Below are 25,680 nucleotides of genomic sequence, written 5' to 3' on the forward strand. Positions count from 1 at the left end.
ACCATCACCATCACCACCATCACTGTCAACATCATCACCATCATCACCACCATCACCACTATCACCATCATGATCACCACCACCATCATCATCACCATCACCATCACCAACATTCTTTACCCATCACCATCATCCATCACTATCACCATCACTCATCACCAAGAGAACTCCATCATGGTCATGTCCTTTCTCAGTCAGTCTCCACTCCTGACTACCAAAGTCAACCAAACATCAGTTTTACCTTGTCTGGAACTTAATGTAGGCATTCTCTCAGTAGGTATTCCTGAGTGCAAGGCTTCTTTCACTCAGCCTACTCTTTCTGAAATACATTCATGTTGCTGCACGTAGTGATGAGCAGTACCAACTATACGGAAATACCACCTCTTCTGCTGACGGACACCTGGGCAGTTTCCAGTTTTTGACCATTATGGCTAAACTGCCATGAATGATCTTGCACAAATTTGTGAACATGTTCTTTCAGTGCTTTTAACTAAATGCCTAGAAGATGGAGGAGCTGAGTCATAGAGTAGGCATATGTTTGGCTTTATTAAAAATGGCCAGCGTTTCACACCTCCACCAATAGTGTAGGAAAGTTCTGGTCACCCCCCACACATCTTCACCAACTCTTAGTGTCCTGGGTCTTCTTCACTTTAGCTATTCTAGTGGGTTTTATTTTACATTTCTCTGATGACAAATAATGTTGAACATGTTTTTATGTGCTTATTAGCTATTACGTATCTGCTCATTTCTGTTTTTTACTTTTTTAAAAAAAATTATATTGACTTGTATGTACCTTGGATACCTGTTCAACACTAGATATATGTTTTGAGAATATTTTCTCTCAGTCTGTGACTTGTCCATTAATTTTCTTAGTGGTGTCTTTTGATGAAGTTTTAAATTTGGTGAAGTCTAATCTGTAAATCAGAAAAAAAATTTTTTTCCTTATGGTATGGCTTTCTGTATTCTGTCCAAGAAGGCTCTGCCTACCCTTATGTCATGATGATTTTCTCTTATGTTTTCTTCTGGAAGCTTTATAGGTTAGTCCTTCATTTACTCTATAATCTGTCTCAAATTGATTTTGTATAAGATGTGAGATTGGGCCAAAGTCTGCCCCCCACCATATGTATACTCAGGTGTCCTTGCACTTGTTGCGGTTTTTCTGTGCTCGTTTGGATTTCTCTGGCGCTCATTTCTGACCAGTATGACAAAAGTCATAGGAGAACGTTGCTCCTTTACACCCTAGTAACAAGAAGTCAGATCATCTACAAAATCCTCATTTTCTTTAACCTATTTAAGAGCAGAGGATGCGCCGGCCCCATGGGAACCGAATCTCAAAGGTGTCAAGACGTACCAAGGAGAAGTCCCACCCCACACCAGTTCACCCTTGGCAAAGTAGGAAGAGGCGGCCGCCATGGGAGAAAAGAGTGATACGGTAATAATTTGTTAATGCCTAAGTGTGGGCTGGCAGGACAGTCTGGAATAAAAACGGGAGCCTGAGGCACAGGCTGACCGGCAAGCTCTTTCCACAGGCCCCCACCAGGTGCTCACAAGACAGATGGGTGCACAGGGCGGAAAAGCAAAGACACCCCTCCACTCTCCCCACCTGCCCCGCACCCCCAAGTGGGAAGGAAGCATGAAACCCCATGCATACTCCCAGACCCTTGCCTCAAAGGAAGCGAAAGCCTTTCAGAGCTGGGGCAGACGCAGGAGCCGGGTCCTACAGGCCAGGAAGCAGAATTCTCTTGCCAGGAGAGGGGCAGGACTCTCCCACCTACCAACCCTCCTCTGACAGTGCAAGAAAGTCTGGCTGCACAGGGGGAAGATGCAGCCCCATGGAGAAAACCAAGCTCTGGGGCCGCTTGAGAAAACACATCCTGCTCTCACCGTGAGTCCAGAGCTCACTGAGAAGCCCAGCAGCTTCCTGTCTTGTAAACGTAGGAGAGTCCCAAATACCCGGCCAGTCACAGGACGTGAATATGAATGACAGGACAGGCATCCCAGGTCCCCTTATCAGACCAGGGATGTTCCCTTCCGTGTCAAATTTCTGAGCGTCTGTATCTTGAATGGTCTCTTTTTGAGCTTCACCTCCTTTTAAAGGACATTCCTTTAGGTCAGGCCCACCCAAGATAATCTCCCTTTGGATTAACTTGAAGTCAGGTGACAGAAGGGGTGGGCAGCCTAGCGCCTCAGCATGCGCTCAGGAGGAGGGGGTGGTGCCAGTCAGGGGTCCCTAGGACACCTTAGAGCTCCGTCAGCCGCAGGCTCCTCCCACCCAGTCCCGTGTGAGACTCTTGCTTGACAAGACCTAGACAGGTGAGCTGTAGGCTGTCTGTGCAAATGAGGAAGAACAGGATTAAAACACTTCCCCTGACACAGAGTGAATCGCACGCATTCTCTGAGCTTTAAATTTGTTTCTTCAACTGTCGATTGTAACACCTACTTCACGGCGTCCTGTGGGCACCACATGGAAAAGGTTCAGTGCAGTACCTGACACAGGGAACATACTTATCGAGTGTGGACTGATTCTCTTCTCCTTTTTTCATTCCTTTCTATAAAACTTTGATAGCAACATATTTTCCCACTGTTATCAAATATCCCAGAGTTCATTACAATATTTTAAAAAGAGGGCCACTAAAACATAGATGTGTATAAATTCTTAGATATGTATAAATCTCCCCCTCTGATGCCCCGGAGGCCTCATGGCCAGAGCTTAATTCCATATGTTGATAACATAAGTTGAACATCTATTAAAAACTATCAATATTGAACTTTCCTTATCAGCTGTTCTCAGCACTGATAGTTATTTAAGAAGCAAATCTATACCATAATGGCATATAGTAATCGGCGTTTTGGTAATAACACCAAAACCAAAATGAAACAAAAGCAGCTTCTTGCCCAACAGGGCATCTTCTCCGTCAATATCATCGGGGGTGCTGTTGGAATGACCCTTGGATCAGCCTTCATAAGACTCCTCTTAAGAGCCCTACTTGAATTATCCAGAAGAATAGGAAGGATCAAAAGTAGCCAAAGCCTATATATCATCCCATTTATCTTTAAGCTGAAAGTTAGATTTAAAACGCAAACTTTATCTTAAACTGTGTTTTTCTAAATGTGGTAGAGAGAACTTAGTGGTATGAAATGTCTGAGTGTGACCCAAGTGTGACCAGAGAGGAAAATGGAGGAGGGCGTGGGTGTGCGTAGGGGGAGGTGAGGAATCAGCAGGGGGTTGCTATGGGGTCAGACTCCTCTAACATCCCGGAATGTGCAGAGCCTGGGGCGGCCATGGAGAAGGGTCCTGAGCCTCTGAAGATGGTGGGTGGTGTGACCACTCAAAGAACAGATGAGCAGAGGGAGATGGAGAAGAACAAGGGTCATGCGCACCAACTGGAGTTTAGGATTTTCTCTCCACAGCTTGGAGAGGGAGAAGGGGTGGGAGGGAGTGAGAATTTGCAGTGTGGGCTGGGTGGGACAGAGAGGCGCTTTTTTTTTTTTTTTTAAGATTTTATTTATTTTAGAGAGGGGGGAGGGCAGAAGGAGGGGGAGAAAGAATCTCAAGCAGATTTCCCTCTGAGCATGGAGCCAGATGTGGGGCTCAATCCCACAACCCTGAGACCACAACCTGAGCCGAAACCAAGAGCCGGATGCTTATCGGACTGAGCCATCCAAGTGCCCCAGAGAAGCTCTTTTGGTTACTGGACCTCACTGTGGGCCCAACTTTGCCTCTGATTGGCTATGCGATCTGCATGGGTGACTTCATCGTACTGTCGACATTCACTCGATTTTTTTTAAAAAGTGTGTGTGGGGAGGAGGGGGTTTATAAAACAAATATCTACAGCAAACTGAAGAGATGAATGTATGTTGAATAATTGAAATACTGCCTTCAATTTATGAAATGACTATTTGTCATAAACCAGGGGTTTTAATGCCTCATCTTTCAATTCTACCAAACTGATTCTAACATATTCATCTCCTATTTAAAGGATGTGACCAAGGCCACACATCTAAATACCACGCCGCCCTTCCCTCCCCGCCGCCACCCGAATGACTCTGGCCTTCTCCGATTCTTCTGTGCTCATCTTTTTAGAAATCAGATGTGACTAGTATAACTCAGATCCCACGCAGACTTTCCTCATAGGAGGCTAACACTGTTTCCCCACCAAATAGCTGCTTCTACCAGGAGCAGAAATGCCTCTGTTTTAAGATAGCTCCCCTCCTATATATTATTTCCCACCCCCCACCACAGGGCGCTGCGCCTGTCTTGTAAACGTAGGAGAGTCCCAAATACCCGGCCAGTCACAGGACGTGAATATGAATGACAGGAGCTGGAGGGCTCTCCAGTGCAGTGGGAGGCCACAGAGCTGCTTCTCTTTGAAAACCGGGCTATGTACCCTTTTTTTGTACCATTTTTTTTTTTTTTTTTTTTTTCTGAAAATTACCACTTGAGTGTATCTGTATCATGTCCAGTTAGGTTCACTATTTTAAAGATAAGCTATACAATCTTCTAAGTATTTGTCAATGCATGCAAGAGACAAGGACAAATCTACATTCCATAGGAATGCAGATAAGGAAAATTATTAAAACCACGAAGAGTTCCCTGTGCAAAAGGTACATAGAGCACCGTAACCACGACACACATGTGCGTCGCACAGAGCCGTTCCCTTCTGCGGACTTGGGAAGGACTCGCCTCCCTTCCCCGGACTTTGCTCCGTACGGCGGGATGCTGGCTTCGGGCACTTGTCTATTCCCCGGATTCTCGCTTCCTTTGGCAATGGCTGCTAATTACTAAGAAAAATCCCATCCCCAACAAAACCACGCTCTTGGAACCGTACCCCGGGACCAGCTGCTGGTCACCAGGTTGGCTCCACCCGTGGGCGGTTCAAGGTCAAACCACCTCCGTTCCTGGAAGCGGACCCAAGGAACACATCTCAGCTACAGAAGGCTAGGTGTCCTCTTTGCTTCTGGGGCAAAGTGACACGCACACAGGCCAGGGATAGTTTGTTTGGGTTTAAATTGCGGATCATCTTCACAGACCATGTGATGGGTACAATGAGCCAGTCACATTTTCTGACTTTGGATTCCCAAACAAAGGTCCCGGCCTAGAATCCTACAGGGTCATAATCCCGCTGTATTCTAGTCTGCGCTCATCTGTGAAACCCTCACACACAAAATCCTCTCGGAGTCCCTTTTACGGGCTACATTTTTAAAAACTTCAAAAGGATGTTCAGTAAGCCCTGTCTTGACATAAAAATGAAACTCCTAGTTATAATCCAGTCGTCCAGTTTGAGTTTTAAGATGCACATTCTTTGTGGTCGCGGCCTTTTTCTTGAAAACGAGCATTATGGTGTATTTCAGGACATAATTCACACGGGGGGCGACACGGTGGACGCCGGCGCCACCCCAACTTCAGCGGTTTGCACACGCAGAGCAGCAGCTCAGTGGTTAACCTTGCCGGGGGTTCTCCGAGACGGCGGCGCTCCGGGGTGCAGAGCGAGCTCGCGGGTAGACGGCGGTCTGCGCCCTGAGGCCGGGGGCAGCCCCCGGGCCGGTCCGCTCCCGACCCCCGCGGGCGCAAGCGCGCTGGCCCACAGGTTTGCGTGGCACGGGGCCGCCCACGCGCGGCGGCCGCGACGGCGCCGTCCCGGGGGGGGGGGGGGGGGGGGGGGGGGGGGCGGGGGGCGCCCGCGTCCGGTTCTCTGGGTTTGGGGGCCGGACCCCGGAAACGGCACTGTCCACGAGTGCGGCACGGACGCCGGGAGGGACGCTGCGCTCGGCTCGGCGCCTGCTGAGAACCAGTTAGAAGGCGTCTCCTCCGGAAGGCCCACGTTCTTCCTCCCAGAATCGCAGCGCCGGCACTCCAACCGGACGTAGCCCCCTCGAGCCCCGCGGAGGCGGCGCCGCGCTGCCGGGCCCTTCCGACCCCTCGCCTGCCGTCGGGCCGGGCCCTCCCCCGCGCGCCGGGCCGCCGCTCGCCGCGGCTCCCCGCCCTCTCCAGGCCCCAGCACCGGGGGCCGCCGTCGGGGCGGGCGCGGGGCGGGCGGCGGCTCCGGAAGCAGGCCGAGGGGGGCTGGGGGGCAGGGGAAGGTGCGTGGGCGGAGGCGCACAGAGCGGGCCAGGGGCGCGGGGAGTCCCCGAGCCCGGAGGGGAGGCGCAGGAGGGACGGAGCGGAGGAAGAACCAGGGGAGCAGCGCGGCCCCGAGGGCGGGCGGGCGGAGGGGGCCAGGGGCGAGGGGGCCCGCCTGGCTCTGCCCGCGGCGCAGGCGACGGGGCCAAAGCGACCGGCCCGCGGGACGGGACGGGAACGGGCGGCCGAGCGCCCGGGACGCGGCCTGAGTGCCGAGCGCCGCGGGGGGCGGGGGGGCGGGGGACGGGACTGCCGGCCTGAGCGGTGGGCCGAGGCCCGACCCGGGGAGCGGGCGCCGGGGCCGGGGGATGGGACGCGGACCGGGGACGGGAGGAGCGGCTCCCTCGGCCGGGCGCGGGCTCACTGAGGCGCTCGGCCTGCACCTCCCAGCGCCGACTCCTCCGGCGCGCGGCGGCCCGCGCCTTATATACCCTGCTAAAAATAGCCTGCGAGGACGCCTTCCAATCAGAGCCGCCTGAAGTTCGAATTGAGCCAATGGCGAGGGCTGTGATGGAGAGGCTCGGTCACGCCAGGCGGGGCCGCTGTGAGTCACCGCCTGCCATTGGCCGGAGCTGACATCACCGGCGCGCAGCCCCCGGGCCGGGCGCAGCGTGATTGGGCGGTGCGCGGGGCGGCGCGGGCGAGTCACGTGGGGGGAGGGAGTGGGGGGAGCCAGGAGGGGAGGAGGGGGAGGCTGGCAGCGGAGCTTTGAATAGGGAAGTTTTGCAGGGGTTACGTTTGCAGTCAGTCCGGTGTTTGCAAATATTGTGTGGGCTCGCGAGCGCGTCTCTGGGCTCCGGCAGGATCCGAACCCGCGGCGCCTAATTGCTGTGCACTGAGTTTGCATGAAACTTTCCCCGGCGCTGCAGGCACGACTGCTGCGCTCCCGACTCCAGACCGCACACCTCCCTGTTTTCACAACAGCAGTGACTGTCTTTTCCAACCCGACATGGATGTACTCCCAATGTGCAGCATCTTCCAGGAACTCCAGATTGTGCACGAGACTGGTTACTTCTCGGCGCTGCCCTCCCTGGAGGAATATTGGCAACAGGTAAATAGGAATTTTCGTGTGCCAGGTGCCCGGTGCACCGAGGAGGGAGTGCATGCACGCACGGACAAGATGGTGTGTGGTTGGAGGTGCATTTCTTTTAATTCTTCTTCTTCTTCTTTTTTTTTTTTTTTTAATGGTTTGGGTAAATTTTTTTTAAAAATTAAAATAATTAGTCTTAAAACGTACTTTGTGCTGCTTGCGTGCGGAAGGCACTTTGAAGGGGCCTTTGACGGCGTGGTGCGGAGTTGTCATATGAGCGGGGCGCCGCGGCGCTTGGTCTCTCCGAGCGTTTTCGCCCGTTTCTGGGGCTTCTGGACTGCATCCTCCCGAGGGTAGTCCCAGCTCCGCAGCCTGATCCCGGCCCGAGCCCTTGGCAGAAGTTTGGTGCCTTGTACCAGCTCCAGACTCCACAGCTGGATCTTGTCATATGAACTTGCCTGGACTGCCAAGGGTTGTTGGGTTTTTTGTTTTGTTTTGTTTTGTTTTTAATGGGGAATTTGTTTTTGTTTTTGCTTTTTTGGTGTTTGTACGGAGTTGTGTTTTTTTTTTTAATTAAAAATGTCACCCGTGAAACATCCACCAGCTCCTTTTTTCTCTACTAGATCATTTCCAGTTTTTTTTTTCCTCTTTGGAATCCTTAAGATTTGTTTCGATTTGCCTTGTTTTTCTTACCTGCTTTTTTTGTTGACCAGAAAAAAAAAAAAGCCAACAACGTTTGCACAGCCAGTGACTTATCAGTCATATGACAATGAGCCCGTCCAAATTGCTTCAAGTCTGAGTTTAAGAAGAAGAGTCTCGGTTTCCGGCATTTTTTTTTTTTTTTTTTTTTTTTTTTTTTTTAGTAGAACTGGAATTTTTGACATTGGACGTTTAAGAAAGTTAACCCCACCTGCCCCAATTCGTTAGGATTGCCTGAAGGGAGAGAGAGATTCTGACACTTGTCTCATTGTCTTTAAAAAGATAGAAGGAGGGGTCGGGGCGGTCTCTCTGCCCTGCTAGGCTGTTTGCTTTTTGTCACAAAGTGAATTAGCAGATCAAATATATTCTGTGTGTTTCAAAGCCTAGAAAGCTTTTAAAAGGGATGAAATGCAGAGTGTTGCAACCTTCACATGCCTGCTTAATTGTTCCCAGCCCTGTCCTGCCTTCCTCTCCCCTCCCCCCCCTTTTCCTCCTAAAGAAGCTGCTCCCTAGGACGTGATTGAAATTGATCTAAGTAGTTTCCTACGGGCATTTGGGATTTGGGCCCCAAGCCAGGCTGAGCTCCCGGTCCTCTTCAGAGGCTTTTAAACTCTCGGAGAGCTACGTTTTGGTCCCCAGTGCTTATCAGCATAATGGAGATTTCAAATTAGCCAGATTATTAAAGTTTAACAAGATCTCAGTAAATGTGCTTTCCTTTTCCTTTGGCGCATCAATAAAACACCTTGCCGTCTCTCCTCAGAACACTGTTTTCTCAGAACACTGTCGTATGCACTGTAACTCAGACGTCTAATTTTAGGGGGAAAGAGAACACAATGATTGTTTTTTTCCCCTTTGCTTGCTCATGCTGGCTGTGTGACGAGTCTGGGGAGGGGGAGGGTATGTGCTATATTATAGCAGGCACATTTGCTAAGTAAGCAAGCAAGCATGAGCCCTTTGGGTAGGCTTTGCTAGTCCTGAAAATGATTTGCTAAAAAGAGCAGAGTTTGCTGTAGAAATTTAAGTCTGTAGAATTGCAGTTGTATAGACAGCCTTATATGGACATGCAGACACTTGATCCTAGTAAAGATAAGGGCAGACATAATTTAATCCTAAAATGTTTCCTACCGTTTTTCTTTTCCAGTGGCTAGAAAGTTTGAGATGGTGGGGAGAGGGGATGCTGGTCTCTCGGCAGTTGTAGCTTCTTGAAAGGTTGGTTGTGGGGCTGGGGAGGGGCACTGTCCATGACACACTGCATGTACATTTGAACCGGGTCCTTTTTTGGCTGCCGGTCAGAATTTCAAAAGGAAGTCTCCTTTGGCATTGCGTGAAAGAAACGGAGTGATGACTCATACAGTTGTACTCTTGGCCAGTAGATAAAGTTCTTGTCCATTGTGGGACTCCCAGCAGGGCTGGGGAGGAATTTCCCCTCCTGCATCGTTTACAATAGCAGATGGCCATTCTGGAATTACTTCTCCACTCCTGTTGTTGAAGCTCTTGTTTTTCTCTGACCTCTGTGGAAGTCATTAAAGTTGTGTGTGAGCATGGCCCCGCACTTGGGAATGGCGTTCTTTGAAAGCCTCCTGGGTCGGGCACTACAGGAAACAGGGTGGTTTCTCCAACAGCTCCATTGATGTCCCTGAACACAGACCGTCCGCTAGCGGCGTGTGCTGGCTGAGTGTGGCCCTGTGCTCTCGGCTGTGTCGCTAAAGAAAGACACATGCGATGTCAGAACACACTGCCTCGCGTGCAGTGCAGCCTTTCTGCCTTGTGCGTGAGAAAGGAGGGTGGCCGGGGCATTCCTTAAAGCACATGGTTCTCGAGACCGTCAGATGATCTGGTTAAACCTGTCAGGGGGCATGTGTCTGAGGCTGGTTTTCTTTGTGTGGTTTACAGAAACTCAGTAGTCGCGTCAACCTGATAACTACGGCAAAGGTAGTTTGGTGACCATCAGTCCTTGTGGCCACTGGTCCAACCTGGGAAGGCCCGGAGTCCTTGTGGCCACTGGTCCCTCTCCTGATTGCATATATCCGTTCCTAGAAATAGCTTTCCTCTCGCTCTCCTAGAGACGCGATTCTTACAGCCCCACGGCCACAGTCTGTTTGCCCTTGATTCCTGCATGTTTTGGGAAACGTGCTTTCAGTTCCATTGTCAGTCGTCATCACGATCACGTGCCTTCTTGTGGTTCCTTTCGCACAGACCTGCCTGGAGTTGGAACGTTACCTCCAGAGCGAACCCTGCTATGTGTCAGCCTCCGAAATCAAGTTTGACAGCCAGGAAGATCTGTGGACCAAAATCATCCTGGCTCGGGAGAAAAAGGAGGACCCGGACCTGAAGCTTTCCTCCAGTCCCCCCGAGGATGCTCTGAACAGCCCCGGCTTTGCTTACAACCTGGAGACCAACAGCCTGAACTCCGATGTGAGCAGCGAGGCCTCCGACAGCTCTGAGGAACTTTCTCCCACCACCAAGTTTACCTCCGACCCCATCGGCGAAGTCTTAGTCAGCTCGGGGACCCTGAGCTCCTCCGTCACCTCCACGCCCCCGTCTTCTCCAGAACTAAGCAGGGAGCCTTCTCACCTGTGGGGCTGCGTGCCGGGCGAGCTGCACCCCCCGGGGAAGCTGCGCAGTGGGACTGCGGGAAAGCCGGGCGACAAGGGCAGTGGGGACGCCTCACCGGATGGCCGGAGGCGGGTGCACCGCTGCCACTTTAACGGCTGCAGGAAAGTTTACACCAAAAGCTCCCACTTGAAAGCACATCAGCGCACTCACACAGGTCAGTCCCTCCTGCGCGACGCGGGAGGTGGGCTGCTGGTGGGCGCCACTGACGCACCAGCCCTGGGAGGGGGCCGGGCTCTGCAGGAGGCTGGCAGAGCAGACACATCCTTACCTCATGCTTCCCCAAAAGAGTCGGGTCTCTGGGGAGGGCAGAGTGGGAGCTCAAGGACCGCACCTGTGTGCCCGGGAACGGGTGAGACTTTCAGATTAAACAAATGAGGTAAATTCCATTCTCCGCCTACACCCCATCCCTCACCCACTCCAACCTTCCTCCTGATCGCTGGGGGGGGGGGGGGGCTGTCATGTGGAGTTACCTCCGATTTTCTGAAATGAAGCTCGAGGGTGGGGGGAAGGGGCGGCTGGGGGTGCAGAGCGTGCGGGGGCCCTCACTGGAGGCAGTACTGATCCCCGGGTACTTGCTGAGAAGTACTCTGTGTATCCCGTGGCCTTTGTTTTCTGATACCAGTTTAAACAAACAAACAAACAAAACAGCTTTGTAATGAAAGCCCACAACTCAGGTGAAAGTTGCATCTGAAACTACTGTGACAGTCTGGGGTAGCCCGGTGAGGAGTCACCCAAGTTCCGGAGCGGGGAGGGGTCTTGCACGTGGAGTCACGGAAGCTCTGACCTGGCCGGTGAGGGTGACGGGAGGGGACCTCTGAGCCCTCAAGTCGGGGTCCCCGGCAGAGCCGGGGTCAGGACCCAGGTGTCCCCGCGGCCCCCCCATCTGTCCCGACAGCCCACTCGGGCACTGGCTGGAAGGACATCTTGAATCCCCTCAGGTAGCACTTTAAGTGAATTCATATTTATTGTCTGACTGATGGAAGAGGTCGATTTGGTCGCCTGATTGTTATTTAGAAAGTGCTTTGAAGGCCCTCAGGATGGGGTTTCCCAGAAACTCATGACCTCAGTTTTGGAGAAATGTCATTTCCCGGAGGAAAGTACAAAGCCTCATTCCACAGGGAAGTGAGTAAGGAACAAAATAAGTGCTTGAGAGAAACCGTTTCCATGGAGAGAGCAATAAAACCCTGCCCCCGCCAGGGCTGTGGGTCCAGTGGGCTGACACGTCACCTCAGAAGTATTTCGCCAGGCTGAGCATTTGTCATTCTTATGGGGTAACGCTGATGACGGGCCCTGCCGGCCCCGGGTCCCGTCTGCAGCACTTGGCGGCCCGCGGCTGGCTCAGGAAGGGGCTCTGCCGTGTCACCTCCAGTACCAGTTCCGTCCTTAACCGAGGCCGGCCTCGGAGCTGGCGAGTGAGTTGACTTTGGTGTGGCAGCTTCCGTGTGTTCTGTCGCTGCGCACCTCCTCCTGTTCAGTGAAATCACGGTGTGCCTATCCTGTGCTCTCTTCCCAGGAGAAAAGCCTTACAGATGCTCATGGGAAGGGTGTGAGTGGCGTTTTGCAAGAAGCGATGAGTTAACCAGACACTTCAGAAAGCACACTGGTGCCAAGCCTTTTAAATGTTCTCACTGTGACAGGTACGTGCACAAAGCGCAGGGACCAGAATGGCCTCTCCCGGGAGGGACGGGAGGCAGTGAAGAAGCCAGGCGCTTCCCTGTCCCGCGCTTCAGCCGGGGACTTTCTGAGACAGTCTGTAACCTGCCAGTTGTCCAAATTAGGAAGAACTGGGTTCTGGGTGCATGAGCATAGAGTGATTTCATTCATACTTTCTGAAGTTTGGCCTTCAGCCCTGCAAACTTGACGGTTGAGTAATAAGGTCAGGTGAAATCCTCCAAAGAGCAGATTGGAGTCCTTCCTTTATCTGCCCTTCCGTTGGAGTTTCCTGCTTCGGAAACACAAGTGGGAATGGCCCTGCCTTAGTGGATTCCCCCCTTGCCTCGGAGAGCGCTTGGGTCAGGGGGAGCGCAGGCCAGGAGGGCTGTAAGCTCGGCGAAGGCGGAGACCTAACCTCTTGGGTGCCGATTTGCTCTGCAGGTGTTTCTCCAGGTCCGACCACCTGGCCCTGCACATGAAGAGGCACCTCTGAGGGAGCAGAACGGCGAATCCTGCGGGCTAAAAGGCTTCCGGGCTGAGAGACAGCCATGGAAGGAGGGTGCGTGTTCCAGCCAAAGCATGCCATTTTGCACCCCACCCAGTTGCCTCCAGGACCTCTACTTGGAAGGTCTTTCGAGGGCGAAAAACGTCATGTCAGAAGCGGCAGAGCACCCGCGGTGTGTGGTGTTTGGGTGGCCCTGGACTCGCCACTGGTACCTATCTTCTGAGTGGTCCCTAAGCCTTTGCCGTGAGCATGTGCACTGAGAATGTTAATGGTTGGGTTGACTGTCTGTGGAGGGTCTGTTAGTTACTGATTGTGTGATGGGGGCAGAGTCTTTTTCCCTTGCAGTAGCGAGACTGCAAGAGGCAGCAAGCGCGGAGTTTGAATGTTCTGTGTGTGAGGAGTATCCCAGGAGATGAGGTGACCACCGATCATCTCCCAGGGGGTGGGGTCTGCGCCTTAGGGAAAAAAAAAAAAAGAAGGGAAAACATGGAGGGCGGGAGTGGGTGGTCAAGACCCCCGGAGTGGCGAGTGGGTGTGGGGAGGGGAGCCCCTCCCCGTGCGAGAGAACTTTCGGTGTCTGGTGCAGCTACGAAAAAAAAAAACGTGCAATGTGTCAAGTAGCTTGTTTACTTGCTACAACAGAGCTCATTCGTGACCCGTTGTATAAGCTGTGTATTTACAAATATAACACATTGATAACTTTTCCTTGTAAGACTAAAAGTAATGCATGGTCTGGGAAACTATCCGCTTTCCATTCTTAAATCAGGACTACAATGTTGATTCCAGTTACTGAGCAGCTAAGAGATGATTGGTCAAATTCAGTGATCCCTAGCCATCTGGGCCAGGTAATACACAATCCTTCCCCCACCTTCCCCCCAGCGATTTTATAACACTCCCCTTTCAGAAAGGCGTCGTGCAGCATAGGATTATTTTTTAAATGATTCTGAATTTGAATTACCTTTTTGGAGAACTTCCTGATGCCCTTTGAAGACATTGGGCGTATGTTGGGTATCAAGAATGCTAGGGCTGGGAATTGCTAGTCTAATGTGACATTAGACTAAGAACCTAAAATTTTTCTCAGTTGGGTGGATAAAACCACTAAAGCTTAGAAACTGTTTTCTCATGCAGCTAAGTTTCTCTTATTTATGCCTTGAGGACTAATTTCTGGTTTTCTAGCTGTTAATGCACTGTAGATCTTAATAATGGTGCCTTATGCAAGTGACCCCTTCTGTGGGGGTCTCATACAGGGGTATGGGTGATGCATGCTTTATTAAGGCTCTTTTTTCACCTGGCATTGTACTGTATCAATATATAATACAGAAAAAAAAAAATCTCTTTAAAGTCCTCCTTCACAAAGACAAATAGAGAGATAAAACTCCCCAAACAAGTCAGTATTTACTCGATATTTTAGACAACTTGACTGTCAGTGTTCAAGTGGAAAACACATGATTATTGGAAAATCGGACCATTTCTGCCACCATGAGACTTTCATATAGACTTTGCACAACAATTGTATAGATCACACACCGGCTGTATTTAATATGTAACGTTTTCACACATATTAAAGATACAGAATATAAAAAACAATGTTAATGTATTTGCTTAAAAGGCACAAGCTCCACATATCTATCTAGCTATCTGTTGGTAATACAGAAAGTATATTACTTTTTTTTAAAAAGTGGGCGGAATTCTTGTGTATGTATATTTGTGTGTATAGTATGTGTGTGTGTGTGTGTATATACATATATATAGATAATATATAAATATTTTTTTAAGGAGAAATGAGAATGTTTAGATAGAAAATTCCACAGCCTGTGAAGAAATAATTTCAGAATGGCCATAAAGGAGGTAAAAATGAAAACCATAACTTTTATATAAAGGCTTTATCTGTAATTTAGTGATTTGCTACAGATCCTTGGCATGCAGTCTATTGCAGACTGCTGACTTTGCTCATCATTATTGGCAGGTCCAGAATAAGGGATCTTCGGCCATTCAAAAGTGGCACGAAGGGAATCCTCACCCACCAATTGGTCTCAGACACACTAAGGATTTGATTTTGAATTTCAGCCTTATTAGAACATCTAACCTAAGAGGAAGCTAATCACAGGGATTCTTTTTTAGAATACTTTTTATGCAGATGAAGCTATTTTTTCCAGCACATAGATTCTTCCAGTTTTTCCAACGAGTAATTTCCCCGAATTGGCATACCGCAGCATGGACAGCTGATATTTCATCCAGCTGCTGGCTCGTGGGTGTGGATCTTTTCTTTATATATATGTATATATATATATATATATACACATATGAGTCTGGCTGGGCTGGTATTTTGTTTGATCTTCCTGGAAATGAGCAATGAGGAAAGCTCACATAACTGGTTTTTTATCTGGGCTGATGAATACACTTACCTGAACAACTCACTTCATTTTGCTGAGGGGAAAATGCACTTTTCTTTTGGCAGCTCCAAATCCAGGCACTTGATTTGCTGGGTTTGGGGAAACTCCTTTTTTGGCCCCGCTGTGTTGCTTAGCCATAACAATTCCATTAAGCAAGAAGGTAAACAAAAGACAAAAAAGGAAAAAAAAAAAAAACAAAAACAAAAAAAACCACAGCTTGCACTGGCTTGTCTCACTTATGAAACACCATGAAGTTGTTTGATTGGGTGGGGCTGGGTGCCATGTGTGTCAATGCCTGTAATTTTCATAATAAGCAAGTACATAAAGAATTACATTCTGTTCAGGTGATAACTGAGCCTCAATCAAGCAGAAACTTTTTGCTTGACATTAAAAAAAAAATTTCTATTAGTGAAATTTCTTTTTTTTTTTTTGAAGCACCCTGTTATCTAAAGAATCTTTGTAAGATTTTTGTAAAATTTTGTTTTACAAGATTTTATTTGAAATTGTTTTTTGCAAGATTGTTATATTTCTGTATGAATGTATTTTTTATTGGAATAACATAAAAGAATTCTTATCAGCATCTTGAGTCTGGTGGTTCATTTTTTGGGGAGGGTGAGGCGAGGGTGTCAAAAACAGATTCCTGTTCTATTAATCAGCCTGGCTTCTCCTTGGGGAGTACCGCTTGTGCGATTCTGAGAGCCACTTGCCTGTCCTTCCCCTCTGACTTTTTAAACAGCCTATCCTGGGAGCTAACGTGGAAAGAGGAACCTGATGTCGCTCTGAGGAAGGTAGAAGTGACAGAGAAGGGGCAGCCGGCCCCAAAGTCACCCCCTGGCCTTAAACCCGCTCTTCTATGCAAACTGTATGTTTACTGATCAGCCCAGTAAAATAGGGCAGAAAGTAAAAGATTGTTTACATGATCAACACATGCTTTTATATATACATTTATAAATATAAATATATATACAATATATAAATAAATATAATCATCAGGGCCAACAGGACGTACTAAATGTAGAGTTTGAAAGTACGATAGCTTTTGGTTTTCAGAAACGTTTCGTGTTAGTAGCTTTAGATCTTCATCTTGGTTCCGCTGTGTGATGAGTAGCAGCAACTGGTCTGCCTACAAGTCCATTTCCAGATCATATTCAGACTCGGTAGGGACAGGGTAAAAGCAGTGTGCTTCTAGCAGAAAGGGGCTGCAGGGTGACGGAAATGCCCTTAGGAATGAGCTTCCTAACATCGTTATTGCAAGAAGTTTTTGATTTTCGCTTGCTCACTACTGCTCTTCCTAGCGGATCTTCATTTTGCTACATGTGCAGAGTTTACACTACTTGGCTTTTAATTTTATAATTAGGGAGGGGAAGTTTAAATGCCTCCCCAGATTAGGAATGTTAAGTAATTTTCTTTCTAGAACGGCAGTAAAAATATCTGCAATTTGCAAAGAGTTGCCGTGTGGGAGGCGGCAGGAAGCAGATGTAATTTTTGCCAGGACTCATGGGTGTGTGGTGTTCTGAGGCACATGTCAAGATGACTAATAGTTGGATTGCCCTGACAGTGCGGCTAAATAAAGGCTTGATAATACATTCTCGGCTACTAGTAAGACTTGACCACTTTGTCATGCGAAGACTATGCCGAACAGCTCAGTTATGTTCAAATAAGGCTGTTAGAAGCCGCGTCATGTAAGGAATCAGCTGTAAACCAAGGATATTTATAGAAGTCTAAAAACTTTCAGTGTGCTTAACGAATTTTTTGAAACCTAGCTCAAAGAAAGGGTATGTTCCCGTTTGAACTAGTTGTGTGCTTCTGGACAATTTGCTGTGTTTCACTGGACCTCAATTTTCTTATTGCTAAAATATTTTGGGCCAGGTCACATGTGTCTGGCATTTTATACAGCACTGCAATTCTGTGGTCTCTGAGTATAGGGTGGATTTCAAATTACACGTTCACCATTTTCAGAACGCTCGGCTCAGATCTAGAAAACTTTCTTTTGCTACAGTAGAAAGTATTGTTGGGAAAATTGCTCTGACTTGGAATGGAAAATGGAACGTTCTCAAACTGCCCTTTGCCCCTTTAATTATAGTTAAGTTATTCAGGCATTTGGTGCTTTATGGCATACCATTTTTTTAATTAAAAAAAAAAACAAAAACCTCTTTGAAAAGTGCCATTGTAGCCATGGCAGATCCAAAGTGTCTCAAGTTGTCCTGAGGCACCAGTCATATTCCGCACTTCCCAGCTGACCTGGGTGCCCCCGGGGGGGAGTGAGGGCGGGGGGCGATTGGAGTCCAGTTGTTTACCTTCATATTTTAATTGCCACGGAGAAAAAACACAGCTTCCGTAAGTAGTTCCTTTCTTAGGACTTAACCTTCTGCTACTCTGAGCTCCTTTTTTTTCACCACAATTCTCCTTCTCAAACTGAATTATTCCCCTCCCAAATTTGGGTGATGATGAAGATGATTAGTACTGCGCCATAACCAGGAGTTGGGTAGGCCGTGTGTTTTCTCTCTGCCTCTCTCTCTTTCTCTCTCTCTCTCAGTTTCTGTGTATTTATATATGTTTCCCAGAGCATGCCACACGGAAGGTGCTACCCCATTTCACAGATAGGGAATACTGAGGCTTCATGAAGTCAAAGCTCATTTCCCGAGATCACTCAGCCAGGGAAACAGCAGGCTAAGCATTCGGCCCAGCTCTCTCAAATGCCAAAGAGCAAGGTTTCCTTGCACCCCTGTTTTCTGTCTTGTCCCAGCTCTCATGAGAGCCTTCTGCTCTTTCCACTGGATGCACTTTAAAAAATGAAGTTACATTTATGACATGGAGACAGAACTTTCCTACAATTCAGAGGCACCAAAGCCATAAACTGTGCTGTAATCCTGAGCAAACAAAAGTAACCATTTTGAATTGCTTTCAAGATATGAGACAGATGGCATGTATTTATTTTTAATGTTTAAGAAGATAGAGAAAGCAATTGGGGATGTGGCATCCTGCATTAATTGGCAAGCATCACCTAATGTACATAGTTAAGACACAAAGAGAGGAAAATTAAGTCCATGCATCACACAAATGAGGCAATACAACAAAGTGTATTTAACTGGGTTTATTTTATAACATGGTCTCTCTGTTTCGCTCTAAGTAATTTTAATGAGAATTCTCTAAACGTCTGTGAGTGAAAAGAGACAAAGAGGAGAAGGGGTCTGGGTACCACATGTCCTGATAGGGGCCATGCTGGGTTGAGGAGTCACTGCAGACTTTTCAGTTAAAGCCGATTTCACTAGAATGTCCGATGACCCTGCCAGTTCCTCCAAACTCGGGGTGCTAGGCCTTAACTTCCCTTTATGTAAGCCATACCAAAGGAAAAAAAAAAAAAGGCAAAGAAATCATATGATCTGGAACTGTTCCTTAAATTAAGAGCCCCCAATTCAAAGCAGCCATAAACAATTATTAACTTTTTAAACGGCTTAGCTGCTCAGCTAATGGGTAACTCTTCCCCATGCCACAGGTCAGCATTTTCTGCAGCTTCCTACAGTGCTGGGTGCCCAAGCATGTTTAGCGGTGACTGGCATGTACTCGGCAAAGCATAGCTCTGTTTCGTCCATTTCTTCAGTTTCACATTGCCACACTTCACTCTGGTTGTGCAAGACTTCCTTCCAGATGTGCAAGACAGGCGATGTCAGTGAAGTCCGCGAAGGCAGCATTGCGGGGTGTCACTTCTCTGCTCCTGCAGGTGAGGAAAGGGACAGGTTCAACAGCAGCGAATGGACCGCGCGCCCTCTCTTCCCGTTGAGACAGGAATTGGAGAAGCTCTTCCCTAGAGCCCCTGTCCTGACTCCTACAATTTGCTTTCCTCCCCAAACCAGGTCATTTATTCACAGCTCAAAAGCTAAAGCAAGCCAACTCACCACGATATTTTCACTGTAAAAATTTAACTCTTCACGGTAAAATTGCCTTCAGGCAGAATTCAGACAAGTCGTTTAAAGTAAATGAAAGAGAACGTTCGTGCTCACTACAGATTGAAAATAGGGAACCAGGGCAATCCGGTTTTAATGTTCTGTCTGGCACGGTGCTCTATTGGAAGACGGAGACAGGCAGCAGGGGCTAGGGCCTGGTGGGCAACAGACCACTGGAAATCCAGCATTTCTGGGGTGGCCCCGGCAACACCCCCGTTCCCCGGGGAGTAGAAAGAGCCGTGAGGGGGGCCTTCACTGAGTACGTGAGGATGGTCCCACGGGACGGGCCACCTGTGTTTGGGCTCCTCCAGTCTGTGATGCAGCATACTCAACTTCAAGGATGTCAGGGGGAGGGGGTAATGGGAACTGGTTGCAGTCCCATTGTGACTAGAAAAGTTCATGAGAGAGGAAGGCGCGCCAACAGCTTCTGGTTCACCATGAATCAATCAGGACCCACCCACCGAGCTTCCTGTGCTTAGGTAATCAGGAGCGTTGCCTTTTAAGGATGCATGTATTCCAGCGACAGCTGGGGGCGAGGGGGCACCTGGAAAGCACACAACCACACAAGAACGTGGGAAAGCTGTTGTCCAAATACCCCGGAGCCTTTCCTTCAAGCTGTGAGTTCCCTTGGAAACTCTGAACAGTGACCCAACTTAGGAACTACTGTGTTTTTAAGGGAATTCTAGCAGTTCTATTTGCCAAGACCGGGCATTTACCCTCCTGCGTTCTGGGGAATCCATGGCGAGCCTTCCCACATAGAACTTACAAGTGAAAAGATTCATTAATTCTTGGCTGTGTGATGGTTTCCTAAACTCTTTAAACTTTGCTTTTCTCATCTCCAAAATGGGAATAATGGAAATCCTTTCGGGATTGTTGAAAGACTAGAGAAAAGGTAGGTTGGCGGGGACGGAGCACGGGGTCTGGAACACGACATATAATCGATAGCTGATGATTATGCTCAATTGCATAATGGATATTTATTTCTCCATCAGGAAAATAACTCTTGTTTTCCCCACTGAATTTATTTAAAGAGAGATTTATTTTTTTTAACTGAGCATTAGGCAAATTTCACTCATGTTTGCTTTCCACAACATTTTCCCGTAAATCCGGTGAAGGACAAGCTTAGGCTTTGCGGGGAGTTTTTATGATCAATACCGTAGCTTCCTCTCACAGTTCTTGCCATGCTACTGAAATCTTACAGGAAGGAAGTTCTGCAAATCTTTGAGTAAAACACTTTCCTGTCAGAAGCCGTGAACATGCTGACCAATGGCAGAATGGAATTGACCAACACATCCAGGGAGCTGAATTCACAGTGTTTTTGACAGAAGACAAAGAACCCAGAAGTCCTGAAGTCCTGAGTGTTACTGCGGTTTCCACATGTAGCTGTAAATCCCGAGACTGGTCCAATTGTTCCAAATCGGGTGGGCCGTGCTTAGGTTCCCATCAAATGGGTATGTCATCATAGTCCTTGGACTCACTGCATTATTTAACGTACTGCGTTCTTCCTGATGGAATGAATTCTGTGCATGGAAAGCCTCACCGATGCTCGAAGCTGCTGTAACTTGGCATATGTTCTGTCCAATTAAAATTCCTATGCTTACATGCAGATACACATGTTGGTTTGTTTTCTTTCTTGTTTTATTTTAGTTCACTGATGTCTGCTTGTTTTTTGTGTTCACCCCCTTTTCCCATGCCTCCATGACTTTTAGTGAAAATAAAACACCGTACGTTTGCCGAGGTTTTGGGGGTTTTTGCTTTGTTTTGTTTTTTCTTTGTTTCGCTCTGTTTGGGGGTTGCTGTTGTTGTCTGTTTGTAAAACAGTCTCACTGGCCATTGTCCTCTGACAAATGAGCACTCCCGAGGGTTCTGATGCAGCCGACCACTCCGGGGAACAAATTTGATCAGCAAGAATGTGAAAACGGCTCTCACTTGCTCCTCCAACCAAACCACCGGCGGTGAGCAGGCAGGTGCTAGCGTCCTTGGTTTGCACACTGGACCCGAGTCGTGGTCAGTTAACAGACACAACCAGCGGGACACAACCAGAGACAGAAATACTAGTCAACGCATCTCGTCCTGCCATCACGATAGGTTCCGGGTGGCTTTCTAATTAATGTCAGGAATTAGACTCCATAGAAGTAACAGGTGCTCCTGTACAAAGTGTGTGTGGACTCCTGGTCAGACCCACGTTCACCTTCTCAACCGACCTGTAGCTGAAGTCCATGAGTCAGGGACGGAGGATCTGAGAGCAAAGCCCGCGTTGCATTCATTCACTCAACAGTCAAGCCCAGCCACCGCAGACAGCATACAACTGAGTCTGGACCCTTTTCTCCAAGTTTTGGGTAAAAGCAGACCCCTTCCACCAGCCCCTCGGGCACGCCAGTCCACAGCTGTCTCCTTCCCTGAGTTTCTGAGCCTTGCTTTTTATTTGCTTCATCTGATACGCAATGCAAGGCACCTCTGTGCTTTTATTTTTCATTCGAAATGCACGGCCAAAGAGTCGGGCTTTTCCAAAGCCACGCTTGTGTATCTGCGGCCCCTGCACCCAAATCCCATCACTGCCTGTCAAGTCGGTGCTCAATAAACGCTTGCTCGTTTGGCAGTGACGATGGAGGTGTCTATGCCTGTGTGTGCCCACAGCTCCCTCACCAGGGCCCAACATTTGATTCAATCTGATAAGTCACCCGGGCCGTGCCTCCTGACCACAGAGCATATCCTGCTGTCAGGAATTATGCCCACGAGGATGACTGGCAGGTGCATGCCCTTATTTCTGGACCTGTGTTGGAGCTTCTACCACCGAATACCGAGGATGGACTTGAACAATATATACATGGAATTTGTTTTCATGTCTATGATGAGGTGGTTGAATCGTACTAAGAGAATGCCTTGCACATCCTTCTCAAGGTGTGATGGCGTTTCCGAAAGGGATGAGAGCGTCCTGTTGGACAGCCAGCTCTGAGTCCCTCCTGGGGCGTCCCCTCTGCTCTTCTGAACCTCCAGCATCTGCCTCTTCTCTGGGTTTCTTCACTCTCTCTCTCGTGCTCCCCAGAGTAGGAGGCCCTTTTGGCGGTGAATGCTCCTCCTCTGATGGCTAGGTGCCCCGCGTGGGTGGTCTGCACCTGCCCGGGCCACGCATGAAGAAACAGATGTCTACTTCACTCCTGTCATCAGCAGCATGCACACCTTAATCTTAAATAAAGCCCAGCTACTCGCTTGATCCAAAATATTAGACGTCTCTGGTAAACCTGTTACCCAAGAGGGGCTTGAGGAAGGCCACTCACCCAGCATGTGCTCATTCTTTTCCTTCTCCCTGTCACCTTCCGTACAAAAGCTCTTGGAGAATTTGAAGCTGCTGAAGATCAGAGGAGGATGATGGGGGAAATCCATACGCAGCGTTCACAGGGGCAATGTCGCCCACCCGCGTTCCCTTCTTTCCATTTGACATGAATTCAAAGGACTTATCCCTCCTGCAAACACACCGAATGCTGAGCAAGAGCCCCATGCCTCGGAGTAGAGCTACTCAGCGAAAACGAAAATGAAACTTTAGTAGAGCAGGTTCTCTGCCATTCATTCAAATTTAAATAATCAAGTGTTTTGACATATTACTTCTAAACTAAACGCAAAGCCTTTTAAACCGCAGAATGAGTTGGGTGTTCCCAGGCGGCTGGTTTACTCGTCTACAGACCCCGAACCTCCTCCCTCAGGAGCGTGGCGCCTTTCCCTGCGTCCTATTTGCCAGCCATTTGTGGCTGATTCCCCCCCATCCCACCAGAGCACCCCTCTTTTGCTCCAAGCTCACAAGATGACTGCTTCTCACCTGCTCAGTTCAGGCAGTGCCCAGCGGAGTGCGTGCCTTCCTGTCCCGGGTTTAGGTACCAGGTTCCGGTGACCGTCTGAGATGAGAACATAGAGTTCGAAACCCTGCCTGGATCGTGTTGCGTCCGTCCCTCGCTGCTGCTAGGGGTCGACACGGGGCTCGCGCCCTCGCTCCCCACGCGGCCCTGGTGCCAGGAGGTGGCGGGAAGTCAAACCCCAGTCCACTTTTCTCCAGGTGGCTCACTTGTTTTTGCCTCAAGTCCTTGTTTAGAACCTTCTCTCGCTTGCCATGATTCCTTTTAGTGTCCCTTCTTTATTGCATCGATTTGGGGGCTCTGTCACTGGGAAATAGCCTTTCAGGAGATCCCAGGAGCAAATAAAATGCAGCAGAGCCTGAAGGCCTGGTGCTCACTCGGCCAGCATCCACCGCCGGCTGGGTGGCTTGGGCACTTCCCTGGGGGTGAAATCACCTGTCCCCCAAGTCCTGAAGACAGGTGTGCCGCTCTCAGGGGCTGATCCCCGGGCAGATGCCGTCGGGGGGGTAGGACTGTGTTCCAGCGTCCACGCTACGGTTGCTTCTGAACCTCCCTCGGCTTCGATTTGTAACGCTAGAGTTAGTGGGAATGCACGTGACGTTGTGAGGAGCCCGGCCTGGGACCTGGCGCCCGGCGGGCGACGGACATCACAGTTCCTTCCGGTTCGGATGACTGCTGTAGGCTCTTCTTTGAAGAACAGGAGCAGTAATTTGAAAACAGCCTCCCAAAGTTGTTAGGTGGGTCCCGGGACTCAGAGATACGGCAATACTGAGTCATCAGCTCGTGCAGACGCTGCTGTCCCTGTCGGGGTGGCTGAGCCTTGACCTGTGCCCGTGCATCGACGTCCACGCTCCAGAGTGTGACCCTCACACCGACCGCCCGGGATGAGGACTACAGCACGGGGACACAACGGGGGCCCCACGGAGAGCGGCGGTACAGTGCCCGCCGATGGGCACGCATGGCGAGAACATAATGCTCACCCGTGCTTCGTGATCACGCACAGTTTTACGATCTGAGAGCTCTTTCCTTAAGAAGAGGAGGTATTAGTGGCAGACGAAGACCCACCTAAGACGATGCCATGACTGAGCATTAGTCGAACTCACTGCTGGCTGCGTTGTCGTGAGACCGTCAGACCGTCCTCCCTGGGTAGCTCGGGGGTACAAAGTGCCGTGTCTACAGGCGGCACCGTCATCCGAGGGTGCGCGTTCACCGCGGCCCGAGGACAGAGAACACGTCAGATGCAGCCCAGCCGCAGAAGGGCGGCCACGACCCCTCATCCCCTCCCCGAGCCACTAACAGCGGGAGCGCAGAGTGGATGGAGGAGTAATTGTTAGCGGGCACAGATCACAAGCCATGCTTGTCTCTACAGAATGAACAGGAAGGTCATGACCTTGGCGGAATCTCCCTTCTGTATTCTAGACACTCCTTCTTTGTCCCCTCTCGGCTCAGCGGCCCATGCGGGCTGCCCATCTCCCCATCCCGTTCCTACGAGGGCAGCAAATGAGGCACAGAACAAATCAAGCGCCCTTGGGGACAAGTCTCTGAACAGGCCGTGGACGAGAAGATGGACCCAGAAAAAGCAGGGCGTTAGTGAGGCTCACGGGGAGCAGCTTCTCACCAAGGAGCAGTTTTCTGTGCAGGACCGTGGACGAGGGCTACGGTGACTCAGTTGCCCTGGGCCTGCACACCACACGCGGCCAGTGACTCAGAGCATGAGCACCTGGGGTGGGGCCGTCCAACAAGACTCTGCACTTTCCTTGCCCAATCGTACCGTTCTGGGAAAACCAGTCGAGTCTGGGACGGCAGCCTGACACACGTCACTGGACTCCATCTCCTAAGCATGTGAGTACAGAGGAGTTGCACCCCTAAGCTTACAGAAAAAGGAAGGGCCCAGGGGAGACTCCCTGAAGAAATGTGAGGTGTGTCCTTGTAAAACTGGATGGCTGGGGCATGACTTATCATGTGGGAGGCAGCGCGGAGTCATAGGATGAGGTGGGTTTAAGAACCGGGTCTGAGTCCGGCCTGCCCCGTCTGAGCTGTGTGGCTGTGGGCAAGTCACTCAACTTCTCTGAGCCTTTGGTGCAACAGCTATGAAAAAAGGACATCTTCCTGGCAAACCTTTATGGGGATGATATAAAATAGGTATTTGGCAAATACAAATTCCCTTTTCTTTCAAAGGTCGGGATTTTAATTTTCTAGGGGCAAAGAAAGGGAAGGGCCGGGGGACGACTGTTTAGGACAGTGTCACTCAGGGGCTGTGCTGTTGCAGATGCAACGTAGTGCTTTAGAATCATGTGGGCTAGCGCGTTACAGGCGCAGAAACAACAAGGATGGGGCGCCTGGGTGGCTCAGTCGGTTAAGCATCTGCCTTCGGCTCAGGTCACGTTCCCTGGGGTCCTGGGATCGAGCCCCGCCTCAGGCTTCCAGCTCAGTGGGGAGTCTGCTTCTCCCTCTGTCCCTCCCCCTGATTGTGATCTCTTTCTCTCTCTCTCTCAAATAAATAAATAAAATCTTTAAAAAAAAAAAAGAAGAAGGAAGTGACAAAGATGGTGTATTCACCTACTGATGACTACTGGCTAGAATAATTTATTCTTAAAATACTTATTTTGGGGGTAATTTTATATTAGCTTATATAGTATTCACGGGTGTTATTGTATCCCCATAGTTAATACAATGAAGAAACTGTTATTCCCCTTATCTTCAGTTTATGATGTGCCTTAGAATTCGCAGGCTTCCTTCGATCCGACTGCACACGCATGCCTTTGCTAAGGCCTGAGTGACACTTAGGACACTTGCCTTCAAGGATTTCCCATTGCAAACAATAAGATCTACAAACACATTTAAAGGAGTATTGCATAAGCACTCTTAGAC

The 25,680-nt window shown here is 49.4% G+C and overlaps 1 protein-coding gene across 1 annotated transcript; it reads left to right on the forward strand.

Annotated features, from left to right (window-relative positions):
• The first annotated feature begins 6,826 nt into the window (after positions 1-6,826).
• KLF6 (KLF transcription factor 6) lies at positions 6,827-13,109 on the forward strand. Its single transcript, XM_025853471.2, has 4 exons — positions 6,827-7,172; positions 10,047-10,620; positions 11,980-12,103; positions 12,561-13,109. Exons 1-4 carry the CDS (start codon positions 7,071-7,073, stop codon positions 12,610-12,612), a joined length of 852 nt encoding a protein of 283 aa, XP_025709256.1. The 5' UTR covers positions 6,827-7,070; the 3' UTR covers positions 12,613-13,109.
• Positions 13,110-25,680: the final 12,571 nt, after the last annotated feature.

Source organism: Callorhinus ursinus, unplaced genomic scaffold (genome assembly GCF_003265705.2).
Source record: "Callorhinus ursinus isolate GAN/ISIS: 27379988/994484 unplaced genomic scaffold, GSC_fseal_2.0 scaffold36, whole genome shotgun sequence".
NCBI lineage: Eukaryota > Metazoa > Chordata > Mammalia > Carnivora > Otariidae > Callorhinus > Callorhinus ursinus.